General features: G+C 40.4%; 1 protein-coding gene across 2 annotated transcripts in view; it reads left to right on the forward strand.

Moving 5' to 3' along the window:
- Positions 1 to 15,373, forward strand: part of LOC134638472 (coronin-1C-A) — a 38,420-nt gene that overhangs the window by 19,056 nt on the left and 3,991 nt on the right. For both annotated transcript variants that reach the window (XM_063489113.1, XM_063489114.1), the window contains 7 exons: positions 8,768 to 8,890; positions 11,330 to 11,459; positions 11,564 to 11,745; positions 14,165 to 14,284; positions 14,635 to 14,739; positions 14,857 to 15,002; positions 15,208 to 15,265. In XM_063489113.1, the coding sequence (XP_063345183.1) occupies positions 8,768 to 8,890; positions 11,330 to 11,459; positions 11,564 to 11,745; positions 14,165 to 14,284; positions 14,635 to 14,739; positions 14,857 to 15,002; positions 15,208 to 15,265 (864 nt within the window). The remainder of the gene's footprint in view (positions 1 to 8,767; positions 8,891 to 11,329; positions 11,460 to 11,563; positions 11,746 to 14,164; positions 14,285 to 14,634; positions 14,740 to 14,856; positions 15,003 to 15,207; positions 15,266 to 15,373) is intronic.

The following is a 15,373-nucleotide window of genomic DNA, read 5'->3' on the forward strand; positions in this document are numbered from 1 at the left end:
GAGACGGGATCCTTAGGCCTGTCATCACACAGCTTAACACCTCTCAGCACCTCATTCAATACGAAGCTTGTACTGGAGTTGGGCTGCGAGCTCGAACCGGTTCACACTCATCCTGGGTCCTCCTCTTTCTGTGTCTGTGTGCTACTGAGCTTCCCTTTTCATGCCATGCCGCAGTACAGTAATGGTGTGTCTCCCGAACAAAGTCTACTTTCACTGCTGAATTAAAAAAAAAAAAAAAAAGGTTTTCAGTGAGGTCTTTCTGTACAGCGAAAACCTCTAGGCAGTTTCCTCAATTGAGACTTTCAGATCTTCCCACGTATTTTCTTGTAACCCTGACAAACTAGTCCTTCAAATGTGAGTTTTTTCTTCACAGAGCAGCCCATGCTTTGAGGGCATGGGGCTGAAAGGGGAATTATGTTAGTTAAGATTTGTATGTATGCATGTTATAGATACTTTGACATGTATTTGTGCCACCAAACCAGTTTTACAGATAACCATAATGGGAAAAGACAGTTATTAGAACCTACAACTAACATAAAGATTTAAGCTTAAATTATTAATTTTTTTTCCTTTTAACTTCTATTTCAAGTCTTTATGACCTTACTATTCTCAAATGATTTTTTTTTTCTGACAAAGCAGGTCCATCTGGAAATCTCAGTATAGCCTCAGCTGGCAATGCAGGTCTCAAAAGTGGGACAAGTCTGTTCTTGCAAATTGTATGACTAGACTGCAGAGCAGTGGATTGGTATTAAAGAGTTGATCTCTACACTTAACGCCATTGCTAAAAGACAACATGGAAAAAGCTATTTCTCAGTTATAAATGGATTACACTAAGTTTTGTGTAAATGAGCCTGTTTTTCTGTGTTCTCATTTATGCAGCTCTGCTTTGTGGATAAAACTCTTGAGTTACAGTCTTTTGGGTCTCATTCCACTTTTTTGCAAGGGTGCACATCCCCTCAGTGTCCTCAACCTCCCTCCCCTTCGCATTTCTAATTTGAGGGTGCATCTGTGCGGCTAACCCATCTGCCTGTGCTGTGTGGCTCCTAGTCTCTACGGGAAGCCAGCTGCTCTGGGCCTTTGTCCCAATGCTTACTCCCAGTACAGCCCTTTGTCATTACTCCACTTACGGGGTGGGGGTGGGGGGGTGCAGCAGAAGTGTGATGATGCACCTTCCCCCCCTTTGTAATTAAGCTATAAGTAACTATGCACTGTCTTTGTTACTGTCATGCAAGCCCACAGATGGGGGGGAAAAAACTATATTTCTTTTGTCCTCAAATTGCTTTTTTGGGTATATAAAAAGCATCACCTAAAATTCAGATCTGTGACCTGACCTCGTGGGGGTGGCTCTTTTTTGTGACTCACTAGGTTGTGGGTTAGTGCGGCAGGCCGCCCTGACTCAGCACAGCCACGAGTATTGTTGCCTCTTCCTGAGAGAAAAATGAGAATTATAGAGAGGGGATCAGATGTCTAGCTTTGCACATGTCATTCCCTTCCCTCATGCTTTCAATCTGTCCCTTTCTCGTTCTTAGCTGGATGCCTGCTAATTTATTCCCTGATTTCCATATGAAGGAAGTTGTAGAAGTGAATACAGCAGCTAGCTCGTAATTGGGAGAAAAAATCCTGATGGCTCCTCTCTGGTCAACACGAACGAAGAGCGAAGGATGAGTGAATTGTTACTGTGGATTTTAATTTATAGTCCTTTAAATCGAAATCTGATTTGTTCATCCTATGATGGGAGTGTTATAAAAAAAATCCTGCTCTATAAACACTTTTACCCAGCAACACCTTTATTTTCTAAGCACTTTACAGAAATCAAATTTGGAGTGTGGGTTTTAAATCAATGGTACCATTCATTCACTCTGCTGAGCCTGTGCCTGTTAGTAATCCCTGGGCATTTCTACAGTGACACGTTATTTCTCCTCTGTCTAATATTCACTAGGTTTTACTGCCTTTGTAGCTGCTTCCTGTGTCTTTATGCAAAAATGCACTGGGTGTGCATGATATCCAGGGTCTTTCCCCACACTTTGGTCATTTTGCTTCTGCCTTTGCCGCTTCTGCCTCTCAGTCCTGCTGACTGCAGATTTTACCATATATGGTCATTCACTGCTCCCTGCCTGACAGGCTTCCAAGACCATTTCCTCCCTGCCCTGCCATTGGCTGCTTCGTGCAGTGTCAGTACACATGTGAATTCTGGGATAGGCCGAAATATGAAGAGCCGCCAAGATGAGAGAATTGGGTTGGAGTCAGATGTTGTTTCTGTCAATGAGTCACTCACTGTGTCCAAGTGCCTTATTTAAATATTTTAATGTGATAATCAGTATCACTCCTGGCTTCTTTTTTTTTTTTCTTTAAGTAGCAAATCTTTAAAGAAAACTTAAATGAAATCTTTTTTAGCTATTTATTTAGTTTGCTGCAAGAAAAGATGCAGCCATTTCTCATCTATCTACATCTGAATGCATTACCAACTTAACATATATTCCAAATTTATTTTAGCAGCTTTCAGCCAAAAGTGCCGAACTTTGTCACAGCGTGTACTGTGCTCATAATAGACGTGAGGAGAGTCCATCCCTCAGGGGGTGTAAAATATCTGTTTAGACGTACTAGAAGATAATGGAAGCTTTGATTTTTCATTTGAGTAATGTCTGTCACCAAAGATGCTGCAAAGATGCTGGCTGCAAAAATATCTAATAATAAACTCTACACTATCTACAGGTATGCTTGCTTAATCTGTTCAGTGAAATACGGCTCTGGTTTACAGCCAGCTTTGCATTGTTCCTGGCCTATCATTCGGAGGTTGTAAATCTTGGGATAATGTTCCGTGTGTAACAGAGCCGCTGTTGCTACTTACTCCTCAGCTGTTTATCTCTACCTTAGCTCCTCGCCTCAGCTTTATAGGCTGAGACTTGCAAAAGTGGAAATTTCCATGAAGCTCTTAGCACTGGACGGCATGCATGCAAGACCCTGTTAGTGGTGTGCATGTGTGAATCACATGTTGAGTAGCAAGGAGAGGAAGTGTGGTGTGCAGGCCTTGTGTGAATGAGAAGAATGTCCTCTTTTGCCTTCAGGGAATCTCGTTCATGCATATTTTTTTTTCTTCTTTTTTTTGTGTATGTTTCAGTGTTGTGCTTTGTATCTATCGGGTGTGATTCACCCTTATTTTCTGCAGCCTTACTTGTTGCTATGCAACCAGTTGTTTTCTAGGCCTCAGACATTCCTCTCAAAGGATTCAAATGTCTGTAGTGTAGTTATGGACATGTTAGGTATTCAGCAGTGAGCACAGTCGCTTGCTGCTCGTGTAGGCGTGGTTTATACTGGTGCAGTTTCTTGTTCCTCACAAAATGCTGACTTTTTTTTTTTTTTTGCCGAGGTGTGGACAAGTTGCCTTATCACCGTACACTCCTCTGCTGAGGTGTCTTATACCTGCCTGAATACACAGGGCCTAAAGGTTGGGTTATTTACTGATCAAAGGTGCTGGGGATTACTGGCAATATACGTTGCAAGTTGAATAATCTGTTGACATATGCCCAAACCCAAAATGAACCAGAGGCTTTATGTTGTTGCTGAGATATGGTATTGGGTAGTATTTACAACTGCCACGTGAAATGAGTTGGGTTCCTGCTGTATGACAGCAGGAAAGGGCCAGAGGACTGCTAGTTAGCAGATATAATTTTTTTTTTAAAAAAGCATGCCTTGTCTACTGTAAAAACAGCAATAAAGTGCAGAGAGTTTTCTAAAACCTCAAATGCACAATTTCTAATTCACTGCTGTCTCTCATGAGGGAAATGGTGTAAAATAGATGATCTGCTTAACCAGTATAAAAGTTGTCATTCATATATGCAGTACTGAGCCAGAAGGCTAGCTACAAACTATAGAAAGCAGGCAGTTTCAGGGACTCGAAGCAGAGTGGAATGAGGAAATTGGCTGTAAAAAGAATTTTTAGAAATAGATGGTGTAGGTGGAGAAAAGTGTCCAGTCTATTGATTTTTTTTTTCAAGCTTTCAGAGTTCACACTTGACTTGAACATTTGAATCAGTTGCAATAACCAATAAGCAGGCCATGGGATGATAAAGTGGTTAGTGCTGTTGCTTCATGGCAGAAGTGCTCCCGGTAAAAACCTGCTGACCATCTGGGGGGTTTCTTTGTTGTGTCTGTATGTACTCCGTGTGACTGTGTGAGCTCTGAGGTTACTTCTGCTTCCTCCCACCATCCAAAGAGTCGAATAGTATGTTTTTGATTCTATGTTGGCTGTAGGTGTTAATGTGAGCATGAATGTGTGTTAGCCCTGTGATTAGACTGGCATCCTGTCCATAGTGTGCCTTACCTCTTGCCCAGTGACCCCCCAGAGTATTCTGACCCTGAATTGTATACACAGTAGAAAGGATTGGTGGATGGATAGTTGTATTGAGTCTTAAGGAATCTCTATTCACTCTTGCAACCAATAACAGAAGATTTGCAAGTAGCTGCAGTTTAATGTGGAAAGTTGAAAATGGCTTTTAAAGGTGGATGAGCATATAGATGTAGTGGAGGAATGAAAGTAGTAACGTATTAAAAATTTTCACAGCTTTTGTTTTATGCCTCCAGGTGGGGGAAAAAACCACAAAACAATGCATTTTCACAATATGAGACTTTTAAGATGCACACAATAGGTGTACTGCTATACACAGGCAATCCCACTGGTGCTTGTTAATTTCCCATGCTCACAATTACTGATGCCCTGCTTCATGCCAGCTGCGTTCCTGAACTTGTGTATCATGCCATCATAACTTTCTGCAGACTTGAGGCAAGCCGCTTGTGCTCGCTCTGCAGACCCTGAAATTCCTAATTGTGTATATCAGACACAAACACCATTAACACCTCAAAGGGTGTTACATTTGACACCCTAGTGGCCCACTTGCTCTCATTAGTCATACTCATAACAGAGCTGCTTGAGGCTGAGGTGTGGAATGTGAAGAACGCCTGGCTCTGGTCGAACTGTCGGCTTCTTCTGCCCTGCCTGGGTTTTCGGGAGTTTAGTCGAAGTGTTATTGGGGCTTCAAACATCACAGTAGATTCAATAAAGTATGGATTTAACTTATCCTGTTAGTAGAAAAATGATGAGATATAAACATCAGTTTCATCCACTGGTGGTTCTAATCTTTTTGAGTAATCTTTTGGAGTTTGGTTTTCATGCTTCTGGTTCCATCTGAGAACTATTTCTTACTGTAACATGTCATCTGTAGTTAAAACCACCACACCACAACAATGGATGACATTGACGCGATGTGTATCTGCACCTATGGCTTTTTGTGTTTGTTTGATTCTTGTAAAGGAGTCGCTCTCGTGATTCATCCAGTGACATCACTCCTTGGCCAATCAGTGGCCTGCAGTCTGACATTATATTTTCAGCTCGACTCAGCTTGCTTGAAAGCCCAGTTCTGTAGATGCTAATACGCACCTGTTACCAGGTACTACCACATAATGGAAAACACTAAAAACTGAGTAGAGTGGAGTTGAGCAGAGTAGGTGCTATTTTTTTTTATTTTTTTTTTTTAAATAGGCAAAATTCTCTCATAGAGCATAGGGGGTCAAATTTATGCTCAAGTGTGTGTTGTACAAATTAAGCCCTACTTAACAAATCAGTATGGCCCAAACACAGAGGGGTGCTCGGTCTGTGTGTATCTGTTTCTTCATAAAACACACTAAGGCGAGGATCAGACGAGACTCGTAGGCTGTAAAACGGTTAGCACAGGCGGGAGGCGAAAGGGCAACAGAGACTAAATGGGCCGACATGTTTATGGATTGATTCTTTTTGCTTAGCAGAACACAGGAGTCATAATATGCAAAGAACTTTGTAGTAAAGTTATTATCAGGATGTTGTAAAAAAAATCCTTTAAAAGGACTCAATTGATTCAAAATGCTGCAGCAAGAATACTGACAGGGACTAGAAGGAGAGAACATATTTCTCCTATATTGGCTTCTCTTCATTGGCTCCCTGTTAAATCCAGAATGAAATTTAAAATCGTTCTCATCACATACAAGGTCTTGAATAATCAGACCAACATTTATTATTAACTTCAGTAGCTTAGGACAAGGAAACCAGAAGGTCTGAAACAGTTTTGTTCATTTTTTTTAGCTCTACATATTTGTTTTTGGACTCTACTCTAGTAGCCTTGCATGATTCCCTGTGCAGATAATCATTGTTTATCTCTTATTAGGCCTTGATGCAGCCTCTCAGTTCATTCTTTCACTGAAACAAGCCCTTATGGCTGTTCTTCCTGTAAGGCCACCTGCCTTTAAGTCCGCTTTCTTCCCATTGTCTACCTCTCACTAACAGAACATAAAGTAGCTTGATGTTGCTGTTCAAACTGCTACCAGAGCTATGCTAAAAAAGAGTTTAGAGCAGTCTTTTGGCTCACAGGGATTATTTGCAAGTATCCTGTTGTTTAACTTTGGCTATGTTTAATATGACATTACCATTTTAAAGAAAAGCATGATGGGATTGTGCTACAATTACTAATTTACTGTGTATTGTTTTCCAGCTTGATACTACAGACATATGGACAATAGTACTAGAATAAGTGAAATGCAAATGGCTCTGAACTGTTGGGTTATCTTATCTGTGTGACCGGTTTGTTCTTTTCCAAACTTGTTTATGCAGTTTCTGTTGAAACACCTGGTCATCAGTCCATGTCCTTCCTGCTTTACATCCTGTTCCTATTGCCTTTGGGAAGTCTTATCCATGAATACATTTAACTGCGAGCTAATATACATTCGCATGTGATGAAATTATGTGCACAGAAACATCCTGGTTCAATTGAATGTAAGTTACTAAACAAAGAGAGGTGTATATTTTCATAATGTAATGGTAGTGTTACGTGATATAAGCTGGTAGCTCACAGAAACCTATTGACAGTAGTGTCAAAGTCAGCTTATTGTACACTAGGCTTCAGGGTGGATTTGAGGTGTGTTCAGTAGGGTAAGGTGCTGGCACGATCTTGTGATCTTTCTTATTACATGCATCCGCGCACACACACACAGATCATTGTCACATAAACCAGACTTTGATCACTAAGCTTGGAGTGTGTGTCACAGCCCAGCTTTGTGTCAGGTCACAGCATGGGTACAAGCGTGGTATATTTCACATAGCACAGGGACACTTACTGTGATAAGTATGCTTGCATATTTGGATGTGCAGCCACTGCAGGTCTGGACTGGCCCAGAAGACACTTGCATCAATGTGGACCTCTAAAATGAGTCATGTTACTAAAAGAATGCAATAACAGCAAGGTTGAAGTGCCATCTCATGAGCTGCGTGAGTTTAAGGGTTCATAGTGGTTATAATTAGAGTTTATAAAAACAAAATCTGTTTGCTATAAATCAGAAGTAAAATGTTTATATTTAAAAGCTTTAAATACATTAATTGTTTGGCTATAAAGTCTGTAATGTACAATTTGCAGTCTACTTTAATGCCTCAGTGGTCCTGACTCTTGCAGCCAGCACTCACTGACTCATTACAGAATATACGGTTCTTGGATTTAGTAGCTCGTGTCAAGCCATTCAGAATAGCTGTGGGCAGTGAGGGACTCCTTGTATTATACGAGCCATGATGCTTTAAATAGGTCTGCAGCAGAGGGACTATTTCCACAGTAGGTGACATCATTTCTATGGCTCTGCAGTGGCACAAGGGAGTCAGCGCAGACTAGGGTGTGTCACCCAAGCTTTAGAGCATAGGTCACCTCACCATGCAGAGAGATCACCTGGCTCTCTGGACTCATAGGGTTTAGAGGTGAAATCCATCTGCAGTATGACTTTAAGGATGTGCAAGTGCATACATTAGAAATTCATTTGTTACCTTCTAGTCAGAATTGTGTGAGCAGATTATGTAAAGAGCTTAGTAATGTTTGATCTGGGGCTACTATTTAAAAGCAAATTGTTGCACTGTAAAATTAAGAATCTCTTGGCATGTTTCTACGGTCTACTGACGTCACTACTAGAAACTTTCCTTAATTACTATGGGTGGTCCAGCAGGAGCTAAATCTAATCAGAGTTTGTTTTAGACACAAACTCAGATTGCAGTAAAACCAAAGTGTTTTTTTGTTTGCTTCTTCTTTCTTTTTTTTTCTTCTTTTTTTTTTTTGTCTATGGAAATGTTATAAATCAAGGCTGGCTTTAAGCAGTTTAGTTTTATTTTTCATGCTTAAATTGTTTTATTTTATTTTATTGTAATGTGACTTGATATCTTAAATTTGATTTCAGTGATGCTGAACTAGGATTGTTTTTTGGTTCTTCCATTAAAAGAAGTCTCTGACTCCACACAGTTAATCTTGTTCTTTGTATTTTCTCACCAAACTGTAATTAACTGTACACAAGGATTGTTAAGTGTTACCTTTAAATGCGTTTGTTTTGGGTTTTTTTGGGGGGGGGGTTTCCTCACTCTACAAATTAAAAAATTAAAATTGAAATTGTTTTATTGGGTCTGAGGTTTTTTTTGGGTTGTTTTTTTTGTAAATTCATAGTTGCTCTGGTAGTCTGCCTTCACTGCAAACGTACGCATTTCAGCCTGCATTAGTCATTAACTAGTTTATTTTTTATTTATTTTATTTTTTAAATCCAAAGTACTTTTTTAGATTGGAGTTTGTGTGTGATCTATGAGCTGCTTTTTGCAGGAAGGATTTAGGATCATCCTGTAATTGTCCTGTTTCAAAACACACTTGCTCCTCCAGCATGGATAATGTTCTCTAGACTAAGACTAATCTTATTACTCTGTTGTTTATCTGTGTTTTTACAGACGGGGCGCATTGATAAATCCTACCCCACAGTGTGTGGTCACACAGGCCCGGTGTTGGACATTGACTGGTGCCCCCACAATGACCAGGTCATTGCCAGCGGCTCAGAGGACTGCACCGTGATGGTAAGGCTCGCCTCACCCATTATACCCAAACTCAAACCTCCTCGGGTCAACAGGAGCATACGTTCTTTAGATCATAAGAGGCAAGAGGCTACATGCTCTTATTGCGAAAGGCAAGGCTGCGGTTACTCATGAATGGTTGCAGGCCTCACCCTCTGGATTAGATTAAGCTCAAATATGTGTTGTAGGAATCAGAGCTGGGGAATGATTTAGCTATTTATTGAGCTGAGGTCACTGACTTTTTTCAGGCTGCTGTTTTACTTTTCTCCATATGTCCTTATTTGGTATATAATAGGCTGGGATAGGCTTTCAGCCTGTTTAGATGGCAGCCACTTCCTCACCTGAAAGGCCTGACTTCCTGTTAATCCCATGCTAAATCAAGGCATTATTTATTTGTTTGTTTTTTTGCAGAAGTGTGAGCCATGAAGAGAGGAACTATTGCTGGTTCCTCTCTTCATATCATAGAACATGTGACAGTAAATTTCACAACCTAAATAGACTCTCAGTGATGTTTAGTTTAGATTTGGTAGGAGTGGGCTGGCTGGTGTACACAGCAGGCTGATGGACCGTAACGTAGACAGGGCATAAAACGTTTATTGTAGATTAAGGAATAGATTTTGTTATCACAGAGTACACACTGGACATCAACGAAGCTAATTTAATGTTAAAATGTTCTGGAGTGGCCTTTATTTTCTTTTTAAAATGCTGCATTAAGCGTACCCATTCTATTCCTCTGAAAGGACAACCTTTACAGGATGCCTGTGCCAGGCACCAAGCACTAAAGAATGTAAGGAAAAAATTTAACCTCAAATTCTTTTCATGCAGCAGTGTTATGACAAAGTAGATCAGATGAATCAACGTAATCATGTTATAAATAGTGTTAGTGAATAGTAACCAATCAGTACTTGACATCCTGAAGTCTTAAATAGTTGGTTTTGAGGTGGGGTAATAATTTTTCTGCCTATCTCTTAAAATTTGAGTTGGGTTTGGCACTGCTGAAGGTCCCGGCTTTCAACCCATCTGGTTTTGAACATGTGAAGTTTCCATGTTCTTCCTGGGTTTGTGTGGGTTTCCTTTGGTCGGTGTTATTTCTCCTGAGACCAAAAACATGTTAGCTTAATTCTCTTGTCATTGTTCCCTAAACCATGGCAATGGGTTACATCTGGAGTTAGTTCCCTATGCTCTACAGTGGCTAGCCACTGCTCCTGATAATACTGGGTTAAATGTAGAGAAGGAGTTTCCCTTTGGGGATCAATAAAGGGTATCATTGTGTGTTCATGAGCAGTGTTGAGCAATTTACTTTGAAAAAGTAATTAATTATAGTTACTAGTTACTTCTTCAAAAAATTAACTGAGTTAGTAACTGAGTTACAGGATTCTAAAAGTAATTAATTACTTGAAAAGTAACTATTGCATTACTTTAAAAAAAAAAAAAAAAAAAGTTTAACCCTCTGGGGTCCAGGGTATAATTGGCCATTTTCCACTACTTTTGATTTTCCCTCCACATTTCACCTTTAAAAACTATTTATTTGCCTTGTTTGGTATCATCCTTTTCAGCACAACCTCACGTGTCTGAATTTACAGTTATGTTTTCATTTTGACATACTGTATTAACACAATTGATCTAAAATCAGACAAACATAAAATCCGAGTAGAAAGTGATATTTTTACTGTAACAACCACAAACATGTTTATTGAATCATATTTCATAACTTTAAATGCAAATATAAATTGCCAATTTTAAAATCATATGCACAAATTTTGCAAATGACAAAGTTATTTGCATCCATTTACCTTTTACACCATTTCAAACTATTTACATAACAGCAGCACTCGTGTGATTGTTTTGCCCCCTTAGCTCCAGGTGTTGTGCCAAAAAGTGATCGTCTGCCAGAAAGTGATTGCCGCCCGCAGGAGTGCGCGCAGCTACTTAAAGCTGTAGCGCCCAGATTACTTACATAGACAGCTACTTCCATGCAACTGATATAAGATGCTGTAAGCTGAACAGAGCTTCAACCGTCTGTTTGTTGAAAAATAGTAATGCGACCGCACCGCATGTTCTTGTTAGTAACTGTAACAGCGTTGTAACAATAGAAATGGTAATTAGTTAGGTTACTCGTTACTGAGAAAAGTAACGCCGTTAGTAATGCAGATACTTGTAATGCTGTTATTCCCATCATTGTTCATGAGTTTCCTGTGTAACTGTATTTTGCTAAGTCTAACTGTGTGTACCAGTCAATAAGGAACATGCTGTGAATTCTTAGCGATTGCTGCCCCCCTCTGGTTCCTTTTTGTAATTACAGTTTAGATCCAGTAATCATTTTAATTGCTAGACTGGGTTCAGCATAATCATCATGAAATCCTTTAGAATAATTTTTTTTTTCATACTTCAGAGAATTTTCACTGTCTGCTCTCAGTTTCTGACTTCCTGGTCTCTTTACAGGTGTGGCAGATTCCGGAGAATGGCCTAGTCACTTCCATGTCTGAGCCAGTGGTGATATTGGAGGGCCACTCCAAGCGTGTGGGCATCATCACATGGCATCCAACAGCACGAAACATCCTCCTTAGTGCAGGTAAGAGCTCTGGCAGTGTTTCCAAATCTATAAAACAATGCTGCCTTCAAAACTTGATGATCAGATTGAACACAAACCTCACCATTACCTTCATCTGTCACCAGGTTGTGATAACCAGATAATCATCTGGAATGTGGGCACCGGTGAGGCCATGATCAACCTGGAAGACATGCATCCTGATGTCATTTACAATGTGTGCTGGAACCGCAATGGAAGCCTTATCTGCACTGCCTGCAAGGACAAGGCCATCCGTGTCATTGACCCCCGCAAGCAGGAGATTGTTGGTGTAAGTAGTTTGCAAATAAATTATTATATTTTCTGTTTTTATATTGAATTGTATCTGAAGTATTTAAAAGGTAAATAGGAATTCAGGTGCAGGGATTTTTGATTTGGAAGTAGAGAGACTAGTAAGCCCCGGTTTGGTAACCTTGTTCCCTTAAAATTGTTGTTAGCTGTGAGTCTGAATTATGACTGGATAAGCTTACCAGGCAGTTTTAGTTTGGATTCAGACCAAGGACTGTCATGGGAAACAGTAATTTGCTACCAAGGTGTTGTAAAAATTTACACAATGTGCCTTGGCTGCTGTAAGCACCTGAGACAATGGGCAGTAACAGCACCTAAAGTTTAATAACAAGTACAGATGCATTAAAATTTTGCTGTGAATGTAGGAGGGGAAAAAAGACAACCAGAGTGCAGCCAGCATTGCATTTGAGTTAGTTTATCAGGTTAATGATATAACATAGACCACCAAAAACCAAAATGCAAGAAGTGTCGGAAAGTGGGGTTTTTTTTTGGTTTTTTTTTTGTTTATTTGTTTTTGTTAAATAAGACGTTATGTTGAAATGCATTAACTTGATTGATAGTGTTGTAGAATTAAAGTGGTATTTGCTTGTATCATCCTCAGCCTCTTAAATTTCTGGTATTGTGACATCCCTGTTGATGCTGGGTCAGGCTTCCCTTTGATCTCACAGCAGTTTCAGTTCTTTGTGGCGTGGATTGGACAAGATGCTGAAATCCCCCCTTTGAGATTGTGCTCCAGTGTTGACATGATTGCATTACGTCATTCTGACAGCTTCTGATTTAATGCTTTGATTCTCCTGTTCTGTACATTCCAAACATGCTCTGTTGGAATCATACAAAATCTTTCCTTGTCCCTAAAAGCCAAGGATTCATGCTGGGATTTGTAGATTCATGGAGTTTATAACCAAAGCTTGAGCCTTCCTTGGCAGAACTAAAACTGAGAAACATCACACCAAACCATGTTTTTCCAATCTTCAGCTGCTCACATTGAATCAGTGCAGAACTGTGCTTAGTGGAGTTTTGTTTAAACTGCTCTGATGAAACTTTGGAGGCTGGTGTGGTGAAAATCCCATCAGTATCAAAAATGCTGAATATTTCCGATACAGTCATGCCACATTTAAAATCACCCATGCCAGAATTTTTCTTTCATAAAACATCAAAAATCTTCATCCAGACTTGTGTCTGCGTATTATTTCACTTCTGCCTGATGGTTGTCTGATTAAATGATCACACCAGTAAGCAGGTTTATGAGTAGGGATGGGTACTGGTGTCCGGTGCCATGATGGCACCGGTTCTGACATAAACGGTAGTAACCAGACCGAAAAGCAGCGCACATTTCGGTGCTTTATTTCGGTGCTTTTTTTTTTTTTCCTGAGCCAATTCTAGCCAATCATTTTACGTTTCCGAGGATAGTAGGCGGGCCCAGGTACGTACGTTCTTTTAGAGCAGAGCTACAGATTAAAAATGCCCAAGACGAAGCGGTCAAAAGTCTGGCTGTACTTCGCAGCAAAAGATGCAAACTCAGCAGCCTGCAACAAGTGCTTTAAGCTGATACTGTGATACTGTCAAAGGAGGTAACACCTCAAATCTGATGAAACACCTGGCGACGCATAGCGTTTTTTTTAAAGCCGAGAAATGCACCGTATTTGATAGCTTGCTGCGAGACCTCACACCGAGCACATCTACTGCGGGTGTGGTGCGTGTTATCGGACCTGGAGTTAGCAACATCCCCCAAAAACTCGAAGAGTAGAGTCCTGGCCCTTAGCCCTGCCAGTGTAGCAGAAATGATGACGGATGATGATGGCAGCAGCAGCCGTTCTTCTCTGCGTGAGTAGCTTAATGTTGTTCGTGTGTAATTTATGTTGAGTAGGCTAACCACGTTATTAAATTAATGCACGTAAGGTGAACTAGCGAACACCGTTGTAGTTACATGCGGCTGTCTTCTTGTTTGATGGCAGATACTCCCTTCACCCTGGCCAAAAAGGCTAAAATGACCAAAAGAAAAAGTGGAAAACAGTTAAACATGAGAGGTTTTTGGACCAATTTTGTGTTTTTTTTTTTCCATTGTTTAAGCACTGCTTCGAGCCAAGAGTGATACCATATATGCCCTATAGCTGCAGAAAAGGCTAACATTGTTATCTTTTTACAAAAAACAGCTAAACATGAGAGGTTTTTGGACCAATTTTGTGTTCTCCATTCTTTAAGCACCGGTTTGAGCACCGTTTAAGCACCGGCACCGTTTCAAAAGTACCGGTTTGGCACCGGTATCGGATAAAACCTAAACGATACCCATCCCTATTTATGAGTGTTCCTACCTCTGACCTCAGCAGAAACAAACATGATGAACTGCAGATAAGGCAGTAACACGGACTCGCAAGGGCTAACCATTAACCTCTATTTCACAGGAGAAAGAGAAGGCCCACGAGGGCGCTCGCCCCATGAGGGCCATTTTCCTTAGTGATGGAAACATCCTCACCACTGGCTTCAGTCGCATGAGTGAGAGACAACTGGCTCTCTGGAATACGGTAAGCTGCTTCACTGCTTCACAATAACTAATGATGAATTGCAGAGTGGTGTATGAACACAATGTGAGTGGGTGAAGAAGAAATGCCCAGTGCATCATGGGAATCCCCCATTCGCATGATTAAGGGAGGGTTCAGGGTCGCCCGATCACTATAAGGTTTGTTACTGATCATTGCTGTTGTAATGATAAATTTGTGTGAGTTATAAGGGCTTCAGAGTTGATTAAAGATCTATTTCCACACCTGTAGCACTTCAGTTTGCCTCATTATGGACTTGGTATGTAAAGCTGTGTTTTAATACGTTTTTGAACAGTATTGCCTCAAATTAATCTTTCTTCTGTTTTTGTTTTAAGCAAAACTTGGAGGAGCCAATGACTGTCAATGAGATGGACACCAGCAATGGAGTGCTTCTGCCCTTCTATGACCCAGACACCAATGTCGTTTACCTCTGTGGAAAGGTGCGTTTCCTTCTAAGCACCCAATAATCAAATCAAGCATTGTTATAACACAAAACTTAATGTCTCAATTTAAATTTGCACACATTAGAAATAAAACACTTGTTTATATCCTGATAGGGAGACAGCAGCATCCGTTACTTTGAAATCACAGATGAGGCTCCCTATGTTCACTTTCTGAACACCTTTGCCAGCAAGGAGCCCCAGAGGGGTATGGGCTACATGCCAAAGAGGGGCCTCGATGTCAATAAGTGTGAAATTGCAAGGTAACCCAAGACTGGTCCTAAATCATCATCTCTGAAACCAGGAATCGTTTTGATTTTATTCCATCATCTCTAATGTGGAGTTCATTGATTGACCACTAGGAGGCAAACTGTAACCGCGATACAATAATCCACAGGAAACTGCTGTTGTTTTTATTGTGTAATGATGTATTGAACTGTGAGTAACACCAGACTTTTTATGTTGCAGGTTCTATAAACTGCATGAAAGAAAGTGTGAGCCTATTGTGATGACTGTGCCTAGAAAGGTGAGCCCTCGCCCTAACATGCTACTGCAGCAGCTTTTAGACCTCTAATCTACTCTTTAAATCACAAGCACCACATTCACAAGTTCTCTTTTCCTCACAACTTATTGC

Source organism: Pelmatolapia mariae, linkage group LG12, assembly GCF_036321145.2.
Source record: "Pelmatolapia mariae isolate MD_Pm_ZW linkage group LG12, Pm_UMD_F_2, whole genome shotgun sequence".
In the NCBI taxonomy this organism is placed as follows: Eukaryota; Metazoa; Chordata; class Actinopteri; order Cichliformes; family Cichlidae; genus Pelmatolapia; species Pelmatolapia mariae.